At 38.3% G+C, this 19,583-nt stretch overlaps 2 protein-coding genes across 5 annotated transcripts in view; one reads left to right on the top strand and one right to left on the bottom strand.

The window, feature by feature from the left end:
• Positions 1–19,583, bottom strand: part of LOC120469675 (calpain-5) — a 56,113-nt gene that overhangs the window by 10,345 nt on the left and 26,185 nt on the right. For 2 of the 4 annotated variants that reach the window (XM_039658804.2, XM_089130688.1), the window contains exons 2-3: positions 18,778–18,921; positions 1,332–1,497 (exon numbers count right to left, since the gene is read on the bottom strand). In XM_039658804.2, coding sequence (XP_039514738.2) covers positions 1,332–1,497; positions 18,778–18,899 — 288 coding nt within the window. In that variant the 5' untranslated portion in view covers positions 18,900–18,921. Of the gene's footprint in view, positions 1–1,331; positions 1,498–11,506; positions 11,791–11,888; positions 11,938–12,397; positions 12,718–18,777; positions 18,922–19,583 lie in introns of those variants that run through there. The other 2 variants (XM_089130697.1, XM_039658805.2) reach the window with 2 other exon arrangements.
• cnpy4 (canopy FGF signaling regulator 4) lies at positions 14,790–18,097 on the top strand. Its single transcript, XM_039659519.2, has 6 exons — positions 14,790–14,990; positions 15,212–15,338; positions 16,122–16,218; positions 16,326–16,448; positions 16,979–17,096; positions 17,179–18,097. Exons 1-6 carry the CDS (start codon positions 14,906–14,908, stop codon positions 17,271–17,273), a joined length of 645 nt encoding a protein of 214 aa, XP_039515453.1. The 5' UTR covers positions 14,790–14,905; the 3' UTR covers positions 17,274–18,097.

The raw sequence follows: 19,583 nt of genomic DNA, 5'->3' as shown, positions 1-19,583 counted from the left end.
TTGCCATTAATTACTCATCATATAAAGCGATCGAGTCTCTTCAGAAAATTTGGACGAAATCGCTCAAAATGGATTAGTTCGTTTTATGATCTCTTTATGAACTTTTTAAGCGTCACTGACAGTGGTAGTTGCTTAACTGTCAATGGAGGGACAGAAAGGTCTCAGATTCATCAAAAAGATCTTCATTTGTGTTCTGAAGATGAACAAAAGTCTTAAGGGTTTGGAACGACATGAGGGCGAGTAATTAATGACAGAATTTTCATTTTTGGGTGAACTATTGCTTTAAAGACATGTTTCAGAGTAATATACTGTGTTTTGTTCATTTTTCAAAACTAGATAATGAATAGAAAAAACAATAACATAAGGAGAATATCAATTCACAAAAAACAATGGTTTAATGACATGCACTATTTAGAACCAGAAATGGTTCCATCCCCCGCTTCATATATGGAACTCCAAAATGGTTCTATATAGAACCATTTTTTTTGGTAAAAGGTTCTATTTGCCAAGTATGGAACCCCATATGGTTCTATATAGAACCCAGAGGAACCCTTTTTTAAGAGTGTATAGAACCTTTTAGGGGTTCCAAATACATAGCACTGATAGAACCTTTTAAGGTTCTACATAGAACCTTTTCTTCTAAGAGTGTATAAATTGTTATTTCAATTAACTATTATTTAATTAAATTGTAATGGCTAAAAGAAGATTATGTGCAATAGTAGTCAAGTAGCCATTTAACTACCGTTTTATGAAATTATTCCCTAAATTATATTTTCTGATCAAAACAGCTTTTTAGATTTTACACTTGCAGTTCTAGAATATTGCTTTAATTGTTCTGTTGGTTTATCAGCAGAGCATGTGTAAATGTAAAACAAAATGTTGGTAATCTCCCTCATTTGAAGCCATGCACGCGAGGCAGACACACACATACTCCAAAGAGTCAGGTTACGGACGCCTTGCAGCCGGCAGAAAGGCCTTTAATTAAACACATCTCTAACGCTGCTGACTGTGCAGCCACATTTAGAATCACAAGAGTCACCAGGACAGATCCACTCACTGATACCAGAGCGTCAGAAACTACTGAGCTGCCACCAACCTTATGCACATTACATCAGACTTGCAGCAAACTATTTAAAAACAAAGCAAATAATTGTTTCTTTTTTTTCCCCAACACATTTTTCTGATATAATGATGTGAATCTTTTAGCCCCGACAAAATCTTTGAGGCCATCTACATGATAATATACTTCCAAGAGTTAACAAAATGAACTATTAGCACATATGTGCACAGACATACATTAAAAGCACCAGTCCTCGATCAGCTTCTCTTACCCTGGGTCTCTTCCACGTCAGGCCTGGAGGAGGCGTTCTTTTGTAAAACAGGGACTCGGCTGAAGGAGGAAAGAACGGATCTTGGAACAGAGCTCCTCGTCTCAGACATGATCTCTTCAGCTTATGATAACACTGACCTTGAAACCTGCACACTTTCTCTGGCATACTGCACATGTGGAAAGAAGGGAAGGGGGACAGATACGAGAAAGGAAAACGTAAAGAATTCAAAAGGGGTGGACAAAGGAGGAGAAATATCCAGAGGAGGAGTTGTGGGAATATAAGATGGGGGAAATGGATGCATTAAATATAAATACAACTCAATAAAATAATGTATGTAAAATGACGCATCCAAAATAAAAGTTTGAGTTTACATTTTATATATATATATATGTATATATAAATACTCACATATGCATGTAAAGTATATATTTAAGAAATATTTGCATGTATACACTTTATATATATGTATAAATAATTTATATTATATATAAATATTTTATATATAATACTGATACATTTTCTTTAATATGTACATGCATGTGTGTGTATTTATGTATACTAAATAATAATTACCAGTACACACACATATAATGTAAACACAAACTTTTATTTTGGAAGCGACACTGTAAAAACTAATGCACTTTATCTTTATCAAAAAAATTGTGGCAACAGATTACAAGCAATATTATTAATTAAATTTAACAAATTAGAATTGAGTAATAATTAATCAAATGAATTCCTTAAAATTTAACCATTTAAAATGAGTAAAACTTACAACAACAACCACAAACAAACAAAAAAACGTATAAGTCACCATTATGGTGGTTGGTGTTTGTTTTAGGATTGTTTTAAAATTACGGTTTTCTCCTTCAGTGATTCTGCTTGTTAACATCAGGTGTCTTCAATGTTGGCAATAAAATAAAGAATCGTCAAATATAATACAATAATATAATAATCTTCGACGTCTGTCTGTTATTCACATTTTTTGTTACATTTTTGGGTGTAAACTTTACTCATTTTAAATGACTTTTAAGCCATTTAACTTTTAACTTAACTTTTAAGGAATTCATTTGATTAATTATTACTCAATTCTAATTTGTTAAATTTAATTAATAATATTGCTTGTAATCTGTTACCACAATTTTATTGATTAGATAAAGCGTATTAATTTTTACATTAATTTTATATATATATATATATACTGTACATTTAATTTCCGATAGTTCAAAATTTCAATCTGATTTAGGCAATATCTTATTTCTGTTCCTTTATTTTTATGCTCTGGTATATCAGACAATAATTAAAACAAAATCTTCAGTTATTTAAGTGAGGCTTTTGTCCACATATACAGCAGAATCTCTAAACCACAAATGTTAAGTGTTGTTCTGTAACCTGGAGTTTAGCTTCAGTTTCGGGGATGATTGGGTAACGGTGTATTTGCAGACGGTGTAGTTTCTTTTGGAAATGGAGAAGGGTTAGACATGCCCTGGAGAGGTTAAAGTGTCAGGAGTCCCTTTGTACCCAAAACAGCTAAATAAAATATGTTTAGAGATAGAGTTGTGTTTAGAGAAGTTTGATGAGAAGTTTGGGATCAGGGTTTAAGAGTTATTTGATATCTCTTATTAAAGTCAAGCGTGTTCGTGTGCAAGAGAAAAAGGATATGATTTAGGGGGACATTTTATCTATTGGGGGTCTGGCAAGGGGCACAGGGAGGCCAGGGGCTGCTGGTATATGAGCCACCTGGGTATGAGTGTTTGCGTGTTTTTGTTAGTAGACCTGTAGGTTATGTGTGTGTGTAGTCTGGATCCACGTTTGCGTGCACATACCGGACAGACCAACACTCTTGACTTGAGGGAAACACGCTAAATAATTCGAGTATCTTTAACAAAAAAATAAAAAATAAAATAAAAAGAATCCCAACATACTTTAGAAACTTGCAAACGTATTTAGAACAAGTTTTAAACACATTTTGGTCATTTAAATTTAGGTGCCATGGGCTATGCAAAAAATATATAGCTTAATCATGTGTGAACAGGTTAAAAAAACTTAAAAATCAAACCTTTCCTGACTTCCTAGGTTATCTGTGAAAGCCTGTAGACTGATTTTTATGTGAAGGACTCGGGACGTTTTTGCCGGGAAAATCAAAAGAATGTGACGTTTACGCGAGTGCCTTTCAAACGGCGCCCCATACCTTTCTTCCGTTCAATAGACTCTGTGCACGAGAAAAATGCTAACTTCCGCCTTGAGGGCGGATGTTGGGTACTTCAGTTCCGGTTGCCGTTGTTTACATCCTACATCAGTGGACCGGCTATCTAAAGCTTAGCTATCTAAATATATTTGTCTAAAACTATGTTCGTTTGTTCATTGTCAAGTCAACCAACACAGTTTTCACTCATATTTGGGTGGAGCCAGGCGCTGCTGCATTGTGAAAAGTAAACGATATTTCACATTTTGTCACCGCACCCAAGCAGTCGCTTTACAGAGTGGAGCGTTGCGTATCCATGACAACTAGAAGGAAGTTTTTAGGCTACTAATTATTTATTATATTATACCCTTTAACCAGGAGAAGCCCCTGGGTTTAGAACCTATTTTGCAAGGGAGACCTGTTTAAAAATATGTGTGAACAGCCTAATATGTGTTAAACAGCCTAACTTGATAACGAACGAACCAACGTCGGATACCTTTACTCCCTGTATGACATGTATAGTGGTTGTCAACACTGATCTATATGACATTCTATATAGATAGTGGTTGTCAACCTCATAGCCTCTGAACATCATAAACAAAACAATGGCTAACACAAACTGTTCTGGAAAATGCACTTTCTAACGCATGATTTCGCATTTTATAATGTATAGAGAGATATAACAGTTACCAAATCGCATAGCTTGAGCACGTAGCATGGCAACATTAATGTCCGAGTGATTCCACGTGTACCGCGTACACGCCGTCAAATGTCCGAGCGAAACAAAACAAAATGTAGATCTACATCTGGGGAGCGATATTTATTTTTTCCTAGGATGGTAGGAGTGACGGGTAGGTTTAGGGATGGGGTTGAGGTAGGTCATATGATATATATATATATATATATATATATATATACAGTATTAACATTAAGTCAACGGTATTCATAAACACGCTGAAAAGAGATTGTGCGTGTTGATAGCATGCCAAAAATACGTGATACGTGTCATACATACGCAATTTCATGAGATCAGTCTGAGCATGGATGTTGTTGTGACTTAAAGCCACAATATGTATTTTTTCTGCTTTAAAAATAGCAAAAATAACTGTATCTATGTTATATATTTCTATTAGATGTGTACATTATCCCGACAGTTTCCACCAACTTTCAAATACGGAGAAATTTATAGTTTAATTCGAAGACACGGGACGTTTCTTTATTTCCGTTTCGTCGCCCGTCTATGGCGTCATATAACCTTTGACTCCTCTATTTTCTCTAACTTCCTTGCGGAACCCGGCGAAACCGCCAAACACAAAGGGGAACACTGGACTACCGCCAATAAAGCAAAGAAAATGACGAAGAAAAAAAAGTAGTAGCCTACGTATTTTTATGTGTGTAAATCACGTGCCCGCTCACGAGCGCTCACTCTTAACAGACACACTGTCCCCGGTGCTGCTCGCGCATAAAGTGCTCCCCGTTCATAGTAACCGGGTCGTCTCATTCAAAACAGCCAACTGTTGCTGTTAGCGATCCGCGCACATTGAATACTCATGAGTCAGGCTGCGAATGTACGTGCCCGCTTACTAAATAAACGCCTCACCTCCGGCGCCGCGCACTCACTACATTCCCTTTAGCCTTTAGCACATAGTGGATGAATAACGCAAACCCAGTCAAACGTTTGACTACAGTATCTTATGTGCTTTATAATCCGGTGCGCCCTATATATGAAAAATGTTCTAAAATAGGTCATTCATTGAAGGAGCGTAATATTTATATTCTTCTCTAGTTATGGACCACGATTATGCTTTGCCTGCACGTTCTGCTGCTACAGCCAGCTCAGTAAAGCTCAAACGTACGGGTGAAAAATATGACCCGAGAAGGGTTTGGGACAGGAGAAAAATGACACAGGTAAACATTGGGGTTGCATTTAAAGCTTCTTGACAAGCTAAATCTGCAGAGCTGAGCTGGTTGTCATTGACAGCGACAACAACTACCGTGAGCCCACGCTCTTTCCCGACGTCATCAAAGTACGTCTTTTGTTATTATTTTAAATAACACCCCTGGTGGCCAAAAATCGCATACTGTACGTTTAACGTTCCCTTCAAAATTATGCAAATACTGAGAAATTTAATATTTAAACCCTCTCTTGCTCTGGGGAGCTGGAGAAAAATCATTTGCCAGTCGATGAACATAATCGACTGTAATATTCGGCAAATGTTCAAGACATCTGGAGAAACATACATCCTCTAGTCTACGTCGTCCATCAGGCTACCGGAAACTAGACACCACATATCGGTTTCGCAGCCGGAACTAGCATATGCTAAGGTGCACATAGTCCATGGACTCCATAGGCTACATGAAGCGAATAATTAGTGCAGGTCAGGATAATGCTGAAAGAGCCCATACTGTAATATCAAATGTCTCGTGCAAAAAAATAGATTAACTGTCTCACAAAGCCAGATCTGTTTTCTATTATATAGCCTAGTCTCATAATTCAAACTATCATAGCACTGTAATTTTTATTACCTCATCTGTAGACATGATGCTGGTGAATTGCATAGTCGGTGCAATATCAGATGATTTTCTAAAATGTTCACTTTGTTATTGAGATAAAAGCGCACAGCACATAACGTTAGGCCTACAGTAAGTTATATTCATTTAAACGTCGCTCTCTGCAGCGTCTGGATGTTAACAGTAGCCTATCACAGCAGAGGTATTTCCAACTTCTTTTTTTACTTCTAAGCGAAGAACGAAGAACAACGTTGTGAGTATATTGAGGCCTTACGTGTGTGAGCGAGCAGTTTTGCAGGCTGCAGTTCACTTAACGGCCACTTACCATCGCTAATAACAAGGGATTATGGATTATACAAATAGACCCACCCGTTTATTAGAAAAATGTAAACAATTATTATTGCAATACTTATAGAATTTTTTTTAAACAACAAATAAAAAAAATATGTGTCCCTAATTCTTACCCTGTATGCTTTTATTAACCTGTTAAGCCCTGCCCCCTGATTTGAAAAAAAAAAAAAAAAGGCTAAAAATAGTATCCCCTAAAACAAACAGGTATAACTTTTCAACCGTAAGACCCACATACATGATTCTGGTATCGTTGGATAGATCAGAACCTAAGGGATATAAATACATTGTAAGTAAAAGTCTATCTTTTATTATTGAAGAATAATATCAGATGGAAAACAGCATAAATAAAATATGTATTTCTCACCTAAAGAAACACCACATTTTATAGGGAAAATCCCCTAGGTATAATGCTGTTCAAAGCCTAAAAACTGTAGAAAACAAAAAAATAATATCTCAACATCATCTGCTCAAAGTTTGAGGTCATAAGAGTCTAGTATAGCAGAGTTATACATGATATATTAGAGGCATATCTAGGCGAACTCTCCAAATTTTTGGAGCTCATTTGGGCACAATTTGGCACAATCTGTGCCATTTGAAATTTCTCAGGTACCAAACTGTAAAACTCGTTTGATTTCACTTACATGTCACTATAGCTATTTATTCCATCTAAAAACAAAAGTTTTGGCTTTGTTTTGAAAAATCAACCAGACCTCATTATAGTTTCCCATGCAAAAAAGACATACGAAAGGAATAAAGTTTGACTCCAAATGGAGCAGATTTATTCAAAACAAACTGAAAACAACAAAACTCAGTATAAATAAACTGGTGAAAAAAAAGACACACACAAAAAAAAAAAACACTAGCAATAGCTAGATCTGTTCTCCTAATACCACTAATGGCTGTCATGCCACTCCTGGAAACAGTTTTTCTTTGAGGTAAGGCACAGAGGGACCTGACACTTCCGGCAATAAATGGGGGTTTTTACTCTTTGGATGCCAGCCTCCTGGCATCTCCTGCAGTACCGCCGTGCTTGTGTGGCATCACCCCCATAATACATAGGCATGCAGGTGGGCTGTAGTGGTGGTGGTGGAGGAGGTGGAGCTGCTGAGGCCTCAGCAAAGCTCAACATTTCTGCAGCCAACCTCTCTCTGAAGGTTTTCTGTGTGAGAGGCTTCGTGAGTGTGGGCTCGTTCCTCATCTTGAACAACTCCTTGTGCAGAAGGAAACTGTTCACCACAGCGATGTCAATAAAATGGTAAAAGAAAGTCTTGTACCACTTCATTGTCTTGTGGTGCACAGTGTAATAGCCTATCAAGGCATCAGATACATCAACACCACCCATGTTCTTGTTGTAGTCCACCACAGCGTCTGGAATAGGGATGTACTTGATTTTCCACACACCAGCCTCTTTCACCTTCCTCTTGACAGTGTGTCCACTAAAAGCCTCATGGATAGTGGAGCACATGGTCACCTCCCGGGTATCCATCCACTTCACAAAGAGAAGTTTGCCATCTCTTATCCAGCGCATATCTCCCCGGGCAGCCTTTTTGTGGAGGTCGTTTTGTGTGATGTGTGGAAACCCAATACGATTTTGCCTGATGGTCCCACAACAACCAATGTGTTTCGTGTACAAGTCCAGAAACAGGGCAGGGCTAGTATAAAAATTATCTACGAACAAATTATAGCCCCCACCAAGCAGTGGAAATGGCAAAAGGTCCATGACTGAACTGTAGCTGAGACCATGGCCTGTGGTGTCCACACTCTTGCCGGCATACACAAAAAAATTCCATGTGTACGCAGTTGCTGCATCAGCCAGAACAAAGAGTTTGTAACCCCACTTTGTTGGTTTGTCCTTCATATACTGTTTCATGCTGCTGCGGGCCTTGGACGCGACCATCCTCTCGTCGATGCAAATGTTTTTATTCGGGTGGAAGTTTGCTTGGCAGGCAGTCACCATCTCAGTGTAGAGAGGCTTGATCTTGAAAAGCCTGTCGTACTGATCCGTGCTCCTCTTCCGCTCATTCTCCTCGTCTTCTTCTGGGTTACTCAAATGCAGGGACCACAAGATGGCTTCGAAGCGGTCCCGTGACATCTTTTCACCTGGGAAGTGGAAGTTGTATGGCCACGCCTTCCGCCAGTAGTCAGATCTGAGATGCACCTGAACGAGGCCTGTATAAAGTATGATGGCCATGAAAATGTAAAATTCCGGTGCTGTCAGTGCTTTCCACACAAACTTCATGCCAGCCTGTAGTCGCTTCGCAGCATTGAAATTTGTATTGTCAATTATTGTCCTGACCACAGATGCACTAAAAAAAAGCTGGAACAGTGTGAGGGGAGACCATGATGCTGTTGTATCAAAGGTGGGTCCTGGGGTCCTGGCTGGCATGAATCTGGGTGGGTCAGGTTTGTTGTCCTTCTCCTCTCTGTTGTGCCACGGCTGCTCTCGGTCTCTTGAAGTGGCAGTGGCAGACCTACTCCGACCACGCTTAGGTCTTGCTGACTTCTGTAGTGCTTTCCCCTTTCTTTTTGGACGGCTTTCTTGAGGCACATCAGAATCAGATGAGGTGGGGGATGTGCTTGATGGCTGTGGTTGAGGTGTTGATGGCCTTGCCTGTAACTGTGGTGCAGAAGCTCGTCGGGGGGTGGTGCGGCGTGGCTGGGGCAGAGGTGTTGATGGCCTTGGCTGGGGGGGGTGGGCTGGTGCAGAGGTAACAGAAGATGAAGGCCCCTCATAATCTTCATCATCACTGTGAAACAAAGGAGAAAGAAAAACTATAAAGATATATTCACACTGACACTGTATTTGAACAGAAATGATTCACTGTTACAGAAAACTGTAGTAACATAACCCACTGACTAACTGAAATGCCTAGAAATGTTTATAGAAGTTTAGAGAAATAACCCACAGTAACTGTAAACACTAGTACATTTTGTTTTTACTGGGAAAGTAAACAAACAATCCAGTTTGAGTGTGTGGTAAACATGTTTGGACTTAGAAAGTAAGCAAACAAACAATCCACTTTGAGTGTGTAGTGAACATCTTTGAACAAAGAAAGTAAGCAAAAAAGCCAGTTTGAGTTTGTGTATTCAGACGCTTTGTCCATATTTTTCACAATCTATGATCCATTCATTGTACGGAAGCTAGAAAGCTAACTAGAAAAACGGGCATTTTACACAAATAACAGTGAAACAGCTCCGTACTTTGATACCAACACAATAAATAAATTATAACAAAACGTATTTCACATACCTTTCCGTTGATGGAAGTTTATAATCTGGGTCACTGTCGTCCGAAATGCCCTCTGCAACAAACAGATCTTCATCCTCAGATGAAGAGTCAATGGCACTCACCGCAGCTTCTTCGTCCGCCTGAATCATTGCCAGTGCTTCGGCGGCCGACATCTTCTTCTCCCATTTTCTCTGTGCCATTATTTCTCCGAGAAACGAAAAGGAATGGCTCAATAGACAATATTATAATCCACGAGTGCAATCAGTGAATTCAGGTGTGCGATCAGCTGCGCGCTACTACTATTTATCCGCAGAGGGATCCTTTGTATTGGCTGTGCGCGCTGCGTCATGAAGGCAAACGTCCTACGCGCATCCATATCTCGGCAACCGATTGGTCAATTTGGATGATTGACACCTCTTTCTTATCGTCAGAACCAATAGAATCGATGGCATTTCGCAAAATCCGCGCAAACAACACCACTAGCCAACCAGGAGCCGATACGCGCATTGCGTAAGACTAGCACGTTTCACCCCACTCCTTATGCGCAGTCTGTTTCCAAAGCAGGAATTAGTTGCAGACTGTCCGGAATCATCTCAAAGTGACACAGAGGCATCGGAGTAATCGCAAACACAGTTGATATGGCATTGTACACATTTTTTATCTCAAGACAGCAATCGAAGACACAATTCATAGTGGTAAATGTGTAAATAAAAGTTTTTTTTCTGTTGTTCACTGACTGTTTACTTCGTGAGTTTTTGTCGTACAGTGATGTGAGTTAGACTGTTGGATTCTGTGGAGCCTCCTGAATCATTTGAGAGGTCGTTTGTCTTCATAGATCAACATTAGAGAGATTAGGAGTGCTGTGATTACTGGCATTGGCGTGTTTCAGACAGACAGTGTGTTTTACAATAAAATTACTCAATTGCTTCGTGTTTGATGTGTGTTTTGTTTTGGCGAAAATGGATAGCATCATTTTTTAGCGGAGTTCTGTCTGATTACGGGGATATGCGGCATAGTTAGGTTGCGCTCACACTCTTTGAAGTGAAAGGACATAAAAGGCGCTAAGCCCCGTTGCCCCCGGTACCGGGGGCGGCCGTTATTATTTTGTGGTGGATAAACTTGCAGCATACAGCACTGTTCAGGTTTGAAGCAGATTTGCGCCACAGGCTGTTCTGGTTAGTCAGATGCTGCAATTTTGAAAATCTGTCACAGATCATCAGCTGGACTGAGATCAGGGTTTTGACTGGCCAATTGCAGAAAAACATTCACCTTGTTGTTCTCAGGCAATTTCCATGTAAATTTGAGTCTGCATTTAGGATCTTTCTCCGGCTAAAATTTGCACTCATTCCTGCTATTAAACAAAATGCCTGATATGTGCTTTTTTCTTTTCTTTTTGAGGAGTGGGCAATGTTTTACTTGTAGTAGGCTACACATATGTCTTTGAATTATGACTAAAAAGTAACTCAACCACAAAATTCCTTGGACGCATTTTCACCTCCGATTCACGACCAGAATAATTATGCTTGACAGTGGGGTTGTCAGGAAATGTGGTAGTTATTTTAATGATTCACATATGGAGGCCAATTGTAAGGCAATCGCATCCTTGTTAGGGCAATTGTTTTTCATCTGTGTAGCTCTTGAACTTCTACAACAGGACTGAACCATGTTCAAGCAACTTCTTATTAAATCTTATTAAATCCCATTACCATGTTAAATTAAATCATGTATATCCAATATTAAAATAATAATAAAATAACATGTTATTTTACTCAAATTTAATTCTTATACTGTGAGAACCCATTTTCATTTATGATCCCAGTATATCAAACTGTACAAACAATACAAAATTTCTATTGAAGCCTAAATTCAAACCCACAGACAAATAGATATAGCACTCACCTGTACTTCACCTTATTTTTTTTGCTTTGCCTTTGCGTAATATGTTCCTCGTGGCGATGTATCCAGTAATTAAGCCAGTTTCAGGTAAGGCAGTTATTGGCAGTGTATCTGTGTATGATGATAAGTATAAGATTTCGGTCATCAGCCATTTTGCTGAGTCCATGTGTCTAATATAACAGGAACGGGGGAGCAGGTGTTGGCTTTCTGTTTGACGTCGCTGTGACAACCAGGATTTGTCCAGTAGACCAGGTATGGGTGTCCTCGGGTCTTCTTAGGTAAATACTCTGCCATTAATTTGGATTTTCAATATAATATTAAATTCATCTTTATAACATATAAAGTTGTGTATGTCGAGTGCCTTAATATCTGTGTGTGTGTTTACCTGCACGAGGACAGTCGTTTGTTTATGGATGTAACTCCATCCGTCCAGTCTAGCTCAAAACACAGTGACATAACAATTAGTGACACTGAGACGAGTGCACACACACACACACACGCATCTGGTTTACTATCTTTGTAGAGACTCTCCATAGACATAATGTTTTTTTATACTGTACAAACTGTATTTTCTCTCCCCTACCCCTAAACCTATCACACACAACCTTCTGCATTTTTACATTTTCAATAAAAGTCATTCTGAATGAATCCTCATGGGGACCTCAATTTGTGCCCTTTCCCCCTATTTTTCAGTGTATTTGGTCATGCCCTCTGTCTGACCCACAACTCCCCTCTCTCTCTGCCACCTGTCCCGGTCATCGCTGTCTTCCCGTGTCTCTCTCTCTCACACACACATTAACACATGGGGCTTTTCCTCTTTTACAAGTCCCTTAATTAGGCATGCAGCTCCCCCTGCAAACACGTGCATTCATGCGCATAATCACTCTCGCTCACCATTTGGCCTTCGAGTTCACTGAGTATTTCCAGTTTCTCACGTAGGATCTCAGCTCTCTGTCTGGATTTGTCATCTCTCTCATCATTCTCTCTCCTTCCTTCGCTCCTCAGCCCTCCTCCCTCACGGGACCCACCAGAAGGTTCATCACGCCATATCGGCTGTCAATAAACCTGTGGCACTGACACCTGAATCCCTAAGAGGGACGGATAGACACCCCTTATGTAGGCACACAGACTTTAACTAATTCCCTACCAACAGCTAATCCAACACTCTTAGAAGAAATGGTTCTATTTAGAACCAGAAATGGTTCCATCCCCCGCTTCATATATGGAACGCCAAAATGGTTCTATATAGAACCATTTTTTTGGTAAAAGGTTCTATTGGTCAAGTATAGAACCCCAGGGTTCTATACTGTATAGAACCCAGAGGAACCCTTTTTTAAGAGTGTATAGAACCTTTTAGGGGTTCCAAATACGTAGCACTGATAGAACCTTTTAAGGTTCTATATAGAACTTTTTCTTCTAGGAGTGAATAAAGGCATATTAACACCAATAAAAAGCCAAATTACTAAAAAGGATTTTTTTTTTATCTTCTCCAAATGGATTTTACAGATGACAGAATTGCTTGAAACTCGTTAATGTGATCTACATGTCACTGTTATAAATACACATCAGTTAAACTTTAAACCTGTTCAATTCACTCAAGGACAGGAGGAACAATAGATCACAGACACTGCTTCTGTCTTATTGACAGCCAAAAGGTCATGGGATTAAATCTCTATTATCTGTAGTAATGTCAGTTTGGATCTATAAGCCACTATAGGCATGGGTCGGCCTTTATGTTTTGACATAATGTACTACAACAATGACATTGAGGGAGTGCCTGTTTTCTCTCACGTTTAGTTCATGGTAATTTGATCAGGTAAATGCAGACTAATATTATATAATAATACAGCTTACATTTTTAGGTTACATCGCTCAGCTAAATTTTCAACTGTACACATATCCTTTTCTATCTCTTTCAAAATCGTACCTGTAACCATTGCAATTTATGTTAGACATTTAGAACTTATCAGATCTTAATTTAAGACTTAAACGTAAAAAGTTTGAGGAGGCAGGGGAGACAAAAACTGCATGAGAAAATAATCCATATTACAGAAATAAAAACACAAATCAAACACGAAACAATCATCTCTCTTGAGCATCCTTGGATTACGTGCTTTGTTCAAGGGCACTATACGTTTCCTTCAAGGAGGCAAGGAGTCAGTGCCTCCTCCAAAAAAAAAAAAATATTTTTTTTTTATATATATAATATTTTTTTATATTAATTATTTATATTTTTTATAAAGAAAATAAATAAGATGAGTTACTAATAATTCATAAAAATATAATAATGCAAATATAACATAATGTGATAAGTAACAGTCCCACAGGGACACTTACAGCAGGACGCTGCCTCTCTCTTGCCTGCCCTGAGCCAATTGACTTTTAACAGACCCCCGTAATTTGGTGCGGGGTAATTGAAAATGAATGGGGGAAATCACATGAGAGGAGGCAATGCCTCCATCCCGCTATGATTGGATGTGATTGGTTCGTACGATAAATCCCACCTCTTTTTTTTTCTAACTGTAAAAGGTAAGTAAACAACTGACCCACTTAGATATCACTGCATTGTCACATCAAATCAAACCTGAAAACATAGGCTACCAGTAATGTCTGCAGAGCTTTTTAGTGTGGAATCAGCTTGAGGAAATTCAAGATCGATGATCCGAAAATAAGTTGACTATTAAGAAGAAAAGCTGAACATCAATACACAAATAAAATATATAATTTACATTGTTACTGCCTTTAGTTCATTTGGAATAGGCCTAATTGTAAAGACTGCTTAAAACACTAACTTGATGACGAGATGATTTACTCAGTTTTAATAAATATAGGCTATGTAAAAAAAAAAAAAAATAGCCATAATAGAATTGCATTTTGGTTTCTTTTTTATATAATGTAAAGTAATGTTTATTTGACCAGGAAAATGTGACAACATTAAGTGTAACTGGTACATGATTTTACATTTGATTGATATTGAGGAGAAAAACTGAGGACTTTTCCTCCTTCAGACTGAACGCCACCGTGTATCTTTAGAATTAGCCTAATGAATGAACCTACTGTTGCAGTCTCCACAATCTTCGGAGATGTTTATCTCACGTCTTAAATTTTCTTTTCCACAAAACGATCAATTTAGGCAAACAAAGTAAGTATGGTCAATTTTGATTTCATGGGGACTTTAATACTGGCATAAAACCGCACTTTCTTTCAAGCCCGATCAGCTTTTGATTAGCTATGCCTAAATCGATAACGCGGTTTTCCAGTTTGCCCTCACTAACGTTACCGTCGGCTTTAGCAGTGCGCATGCTCTGTTCCACAAGCCAGAAGACGTGACCATCCTCAAACATGTCGATGTGGCTTTAATTTGAAAGAGTATTGAGTCAAAGTTTGTAAACAGAGGTCACTATGGATATGTTTGCAGTTCTCTTGCTTTGTATGTTCAGCCTCGTTTTGGCAAACCAAGAGGAGCGATTGCCAAATAAATGCGAGGGTAAGAAACAGAAAGTATCTTTTTCCCCGTATGTGTTGTAGAACGATAAAAATAAACTATTATAAAACGATCTTAAAATCTATTAAACTTATTCTACAAAGATCCACTAGTGCAGAGATATAGTATGTGCACTTAGCCTATGTTTACATTTTAAAATAGCACATGAAGAAGTTATTGCATTATTAATATTTTTTAAGGCATCTGTTGTTGTTTTTAAATAGTTTGTAAATTACTGACGGTGGAGTTGCAGGACGCCCTAGAAAAATCCGGCCGCTCGAAGGAAGTTTTAGAGATCGGAGAAGTTTTGGACACTGGAAAGCGCAGGCGCAAAATCAAATACAACACTTCGTAAGTAATGATGATGATGATATGATACTCCGTTCTATGGCAAGCCGTTTTGACATTTAGGCTATTCATTCCCAGGATATGAACAATTCAGTTGATATCATTAGATGTCTACTAGTATCAATGGCATTGAAAAAAATTAAGGTTTTTGATGAAAACATTCCAGGATTTTTTTTTCCATATAATGGACTTTAGTGGGAACCAAACGGTTCAAGGTCCAAAAGACACTTTCAGTACAAACTGCAAACTGTTCAAAGGGCTTTAAACGATTCCAGACGATGAATAAGGGTCTTATCAAGCAAAACGATCGCTCATTAAAAAAAAAAAAAAAAAAAAAAAACTCTCCTGACTCTCCTGTTCAAACTCGTTCATCAAAATGAATCTTTTTTTCGAGTCATTTGGTTCATTCAACAAACAAAACGAACTAATTGACTCAGAAAAAGATTTGTTCATTTTGATGAACTGAATTGCATTATATGGAGAAAAATCCTGGAATGTTTTCATCAAAAACCTTGATTTCTTTTCGACTAAAAAAGAATGACATGGACATCTTGGATGACATGGGGGTGAGTAAATTATCAGCAAAAGTTTTTTTAAAAGTGAACTAGTGACAATTGGGTGGTTGATATCAAGGATTAATATCCTGGCAATGAATAAAAGTCAAAACAATCTGTCCCTATGAGAAAACTGCCAGAGAGAGAGAGACAACCCTGAAGTTAAGGAAAAAATTTAAATCTATTGATGTTCTCCCTCCTATTGCCATTATTACGATTTATTTGTTTCCAGAGAGACACGACTCACTGAGGCCATGGACAACATCTGTGAAAGAATTCTGCAGTATAAAGTCCATGCGGAGAGACCAGGAAGCCTTCGCTATGCCAAAGTATGAAGCTCACCTTAGCACTGTTTCCCCAATCGCATGATATTCTGCCAACCCTCAGTGAAGAGATATTATAAAAGTGTTGCTGACTAATGTGCTGTGTTTGTCAGGGCACAAGTCAAACCATGAACACACTTAAGAACCTGGTGGATAAGGGAGTGAAGGTAGAGCTGGGTATCCCGTATGAACTGTGGGATGAACCATCAGTGGAGGTGGCGGAGTTGAAGAGACAGGTAATACACATTCAGTCATAGTTTTATACTAAGGTACAAATACACTACCTCACTGGATGAGCCTGTCGCCAGTTTCAAACAAGTTTTAAAGGAGACGATCACAAATTAATGTACATATTACAAAGTCAATCGCAAATTTTAAGGTGGGTGGACATTTAGCGGGACAAACCCTCCTAAAATGCACTCTTAGAAGAAATGGTTCTATTTAGAACCAGAAATGGTTCCATCCATTCCAAGCAGGCTTCATATATGGAATTCCAAAATGGTTCTATATAGAACCATTTTTTTGGTAAAAGGTTCTATTGGCCAAGTATGGAATATATAGAACCCAGAGGAACCCTTTTTTTTAAGAGTGTATAGAATCTTTTAGGGGTTCCAAATACATAGCACTGATAGAACCTTTTAAGGTTCTATATAGAGCCTTTTCTGAGTTAGTAATGTTATAATGGTAGTGATGATTGCATATATCTGGATATCCAAATCCAAATTCCTTTTGGACAGTTTTGTTACGTCTTATGTTTATATTACAGTGTGAGACCATGTTAGAAGAGCATGAAGAGGTTGTGGAGAACTGGTACTTTCATCGCCAAGAAGAGAAACTTGAACAATTCTTCTGTGCGACCCATGTCCTCAGAGACTCGGACCAAGGTAGGAAATACCCAATATAATCCTTACACACACACACACACATCAAGCCACTAGTTTCAGGCATTTTGTCCATCTCTTTCAGAGTGCCTGAATGAGGTATGGAAAGGTGACATGGGAATGAAAGGATCTAAAGAAGAGGGTGAGGGAGGACGGACCCACGATGCTGGAGAACTGTGAAAGCAGAGCCATAATGGTTGATGAACGCGGCCAACCTGTATGACGTACTTGCACAAAGCTATATAGGAACCGAGGAAACGTCAAAGAACGCATTTTCTCAAGCATCAGTGCATTTTCCAAATCTGGGGGATGTGAACTGTTGTTTTACCTCTTTGTCCATAGAGACATTTTTATTTTCTTATTGTTATGCATTGTTAAAGAATGTGCCTATTATTGTGTACCGTCTCATGTGTTAAAGCAGATACAACACTAACAGTTTTTAATGATAGACCAGTCTGGGAATTGTATTTGTACTGATCGTTACTGCACAACCATCATGCACAAACCAAACAGATGGTTTTATTTTTGTATTTTGGGATACTTTTATAATATTTTCCTCATGTGAAATCAAATGTACAGTAACCTTTTAAATGCCTTGTTGCTATAAATCATAAGTTTGTGCCTTATTAATTTGCGTGTGTCAGTCTTTCAGTCCAGACCTTCCGCGAAGAAAAACAATCCCATTCGATTATTGACAGTCAGTTGATATCTCACGCAATCGGTCAGCGCCGGTACTTATACAGACATACGTACAAAGCAGAGTGAGTTTTAAAATGTAGGCTATATGTCCTCTAGTCATCAATGAGATCGATGTGGAAATTCTCCACATCCTATATATATGTATATGCTTGTGTCCAATTTGGATTGCAGTTTAAAAACCAAGTAGAACAAAAGTGTTAACATATTTAATAGTGTAAATAATTAAGTAACAGGAGGACGCCTTTTGTGCTTACTGTGCAAATGGCTATTCTTCAAACTTTAATAAATGAAATATATATATATATTGCATGATAGATATAATCCATTCATGTTGTCGATTCCAATTGGCTGAAGCTATGATGTTCTCATGAATTGTCATCTAGTGGTTAAATTCATGGCAGGTAATTTCATGCTTCTAGGTCTGTCGATGAACAGTAAAATTATAACAAAAAATAACGCCCATAGAGTTCAATGCAACAACGACCCTTAACTATTCAGGGGTTTTAACGAAAAATACCACAATGGCGACCAAAAGGAGACTTTTATTGGACACCACAAGAGGGCAGAAGAGCTCCATTCATAAAACATAAACTAACAAACTGTCCATTCATAAAGTGCCAGTCCGTGTGGATAAACCGATAACTGATGATGTCCAAAGCGTTGTGACATCATCATAACTGCATCAGTTTTAGGGCAAAATGTATTCTGCATCAAATTGAATAGCTAACACAGGACATTGTGTCTACACTTTCAGGGGTTCTACTTGTGTGACCCAAGATGTCAGTTTTGTATCAGGGATCTGGTTAATGCTAAACAATTGAGATTTAACAGAAGTCGAGTTTATATAAAAACGGTTTATTAAATTTTTTTTTTGTCAAAAAAACTGACAAAAATATATCCGAATTACATTTACAAAGAAGGCCTCAAGTGTTTATAATGTAGACCTTTCGGGACGGTTTTAGCGGGAAATTGCGTACATACATACCTCGCTCGTTTCTCGTCAGTCGTCATATCCGTAAATAGAGAAGTAGCGCAGTCTTGTAGCGCAAGTCTTGTGTGGGATAGTTTCACAACGAGAAATGTTGACATGTCACGGAGCAGCAACATCTCCCATCTCCTGGGAATCACCCTTTAAAAAAAAACAAAAAAATACAACTAACATCTGCTGGTAAAAAGATAACCCAAAGAGCTTGTAACAAATCCAAAAGCAACAATGGCTTGGCTTTTCAGAAATGTTATGTGGCGATCAGGTGTTTTTTTACTCAACAGGTGAGTCAGTTATTTTACTGAACAGATAAATTGCCATATAGATCAGAAACTGAGTTCAGTAAAATTGTATCTATCGCAGAAGGTCATATTTATCCACAGTATGGCAGAGCCGAAGCACAACCAAAACAATGTTCTTCCACAAAATGCATGCCATTTTGTTTTTAAACCGCTCGAATTACAGTGTATTTAAATCTCTTACACGGTGCACTTTTTCTTAGGCTACTTTTTTTCGCTCTCACTTTCCGAAGAGATTTCAATTTAAAAGGTTTTGTTCAATAAACTTCCTAAATTCTCAAGAGAAAGCAGGGCTGCTAATGACTTCTATGACCAATTGCAGTCATTAACTTTACTACGCATTCTTTTAAACATTATTAATCACACATGTATGACTTACCACCAGTGCAGTTCTTTTGTTCTTGGTCATTAATAGGTCATTATTGTAGAGCACAGATCATTCTTCCTTCTTTCTTTTACAGTACTACCTGCATCACATGATTCAATGTCAGTTTGAACATTTGCTTT

This window comes from Pimephales promelas, chromosome 1 (assembly GCF_988280905.1).
Source record: "Pimephales promelas chromosome 1, fPimPro1.hap1.1, whole genome shotgun sequence".
NCBI lineage: Eukaryota > Metazoa > Chordata > Actinopteri > Cypriniformes > Leuciscidae > Pimephales > Pimephales promelas.
Note: the sequence above shows the minus strand (reverse complement) of the source record. Positions and strands in the feature narration are given on the sequence as shown.

Excerpts from the sequence above, each read along its gene's own strand:
- cnpy4 (XM_039659519.2), top strand. The coding sequence starts at position 14,906 with ATGGATATGTTTGCAGTTCTCTTGCTTTGTATGTTCAGCCTCGTTTTG. Across the intron at positions 16,219-16,325 it reads GAAGCCTTCGCTATGCCAAA|GGCACAAGTCAAACCATGAA; the intron begins GTATGAAGCTCA and ends TGTGTTTGTCAG. Across the intron at positions 17,097-17,178 it reads CCTCAGAGACTCGGACCAAG|AGTGCCTGAATGAGGTATGG; the intron begins GTAGGAAATACC and ends CATCTCTTTCAG.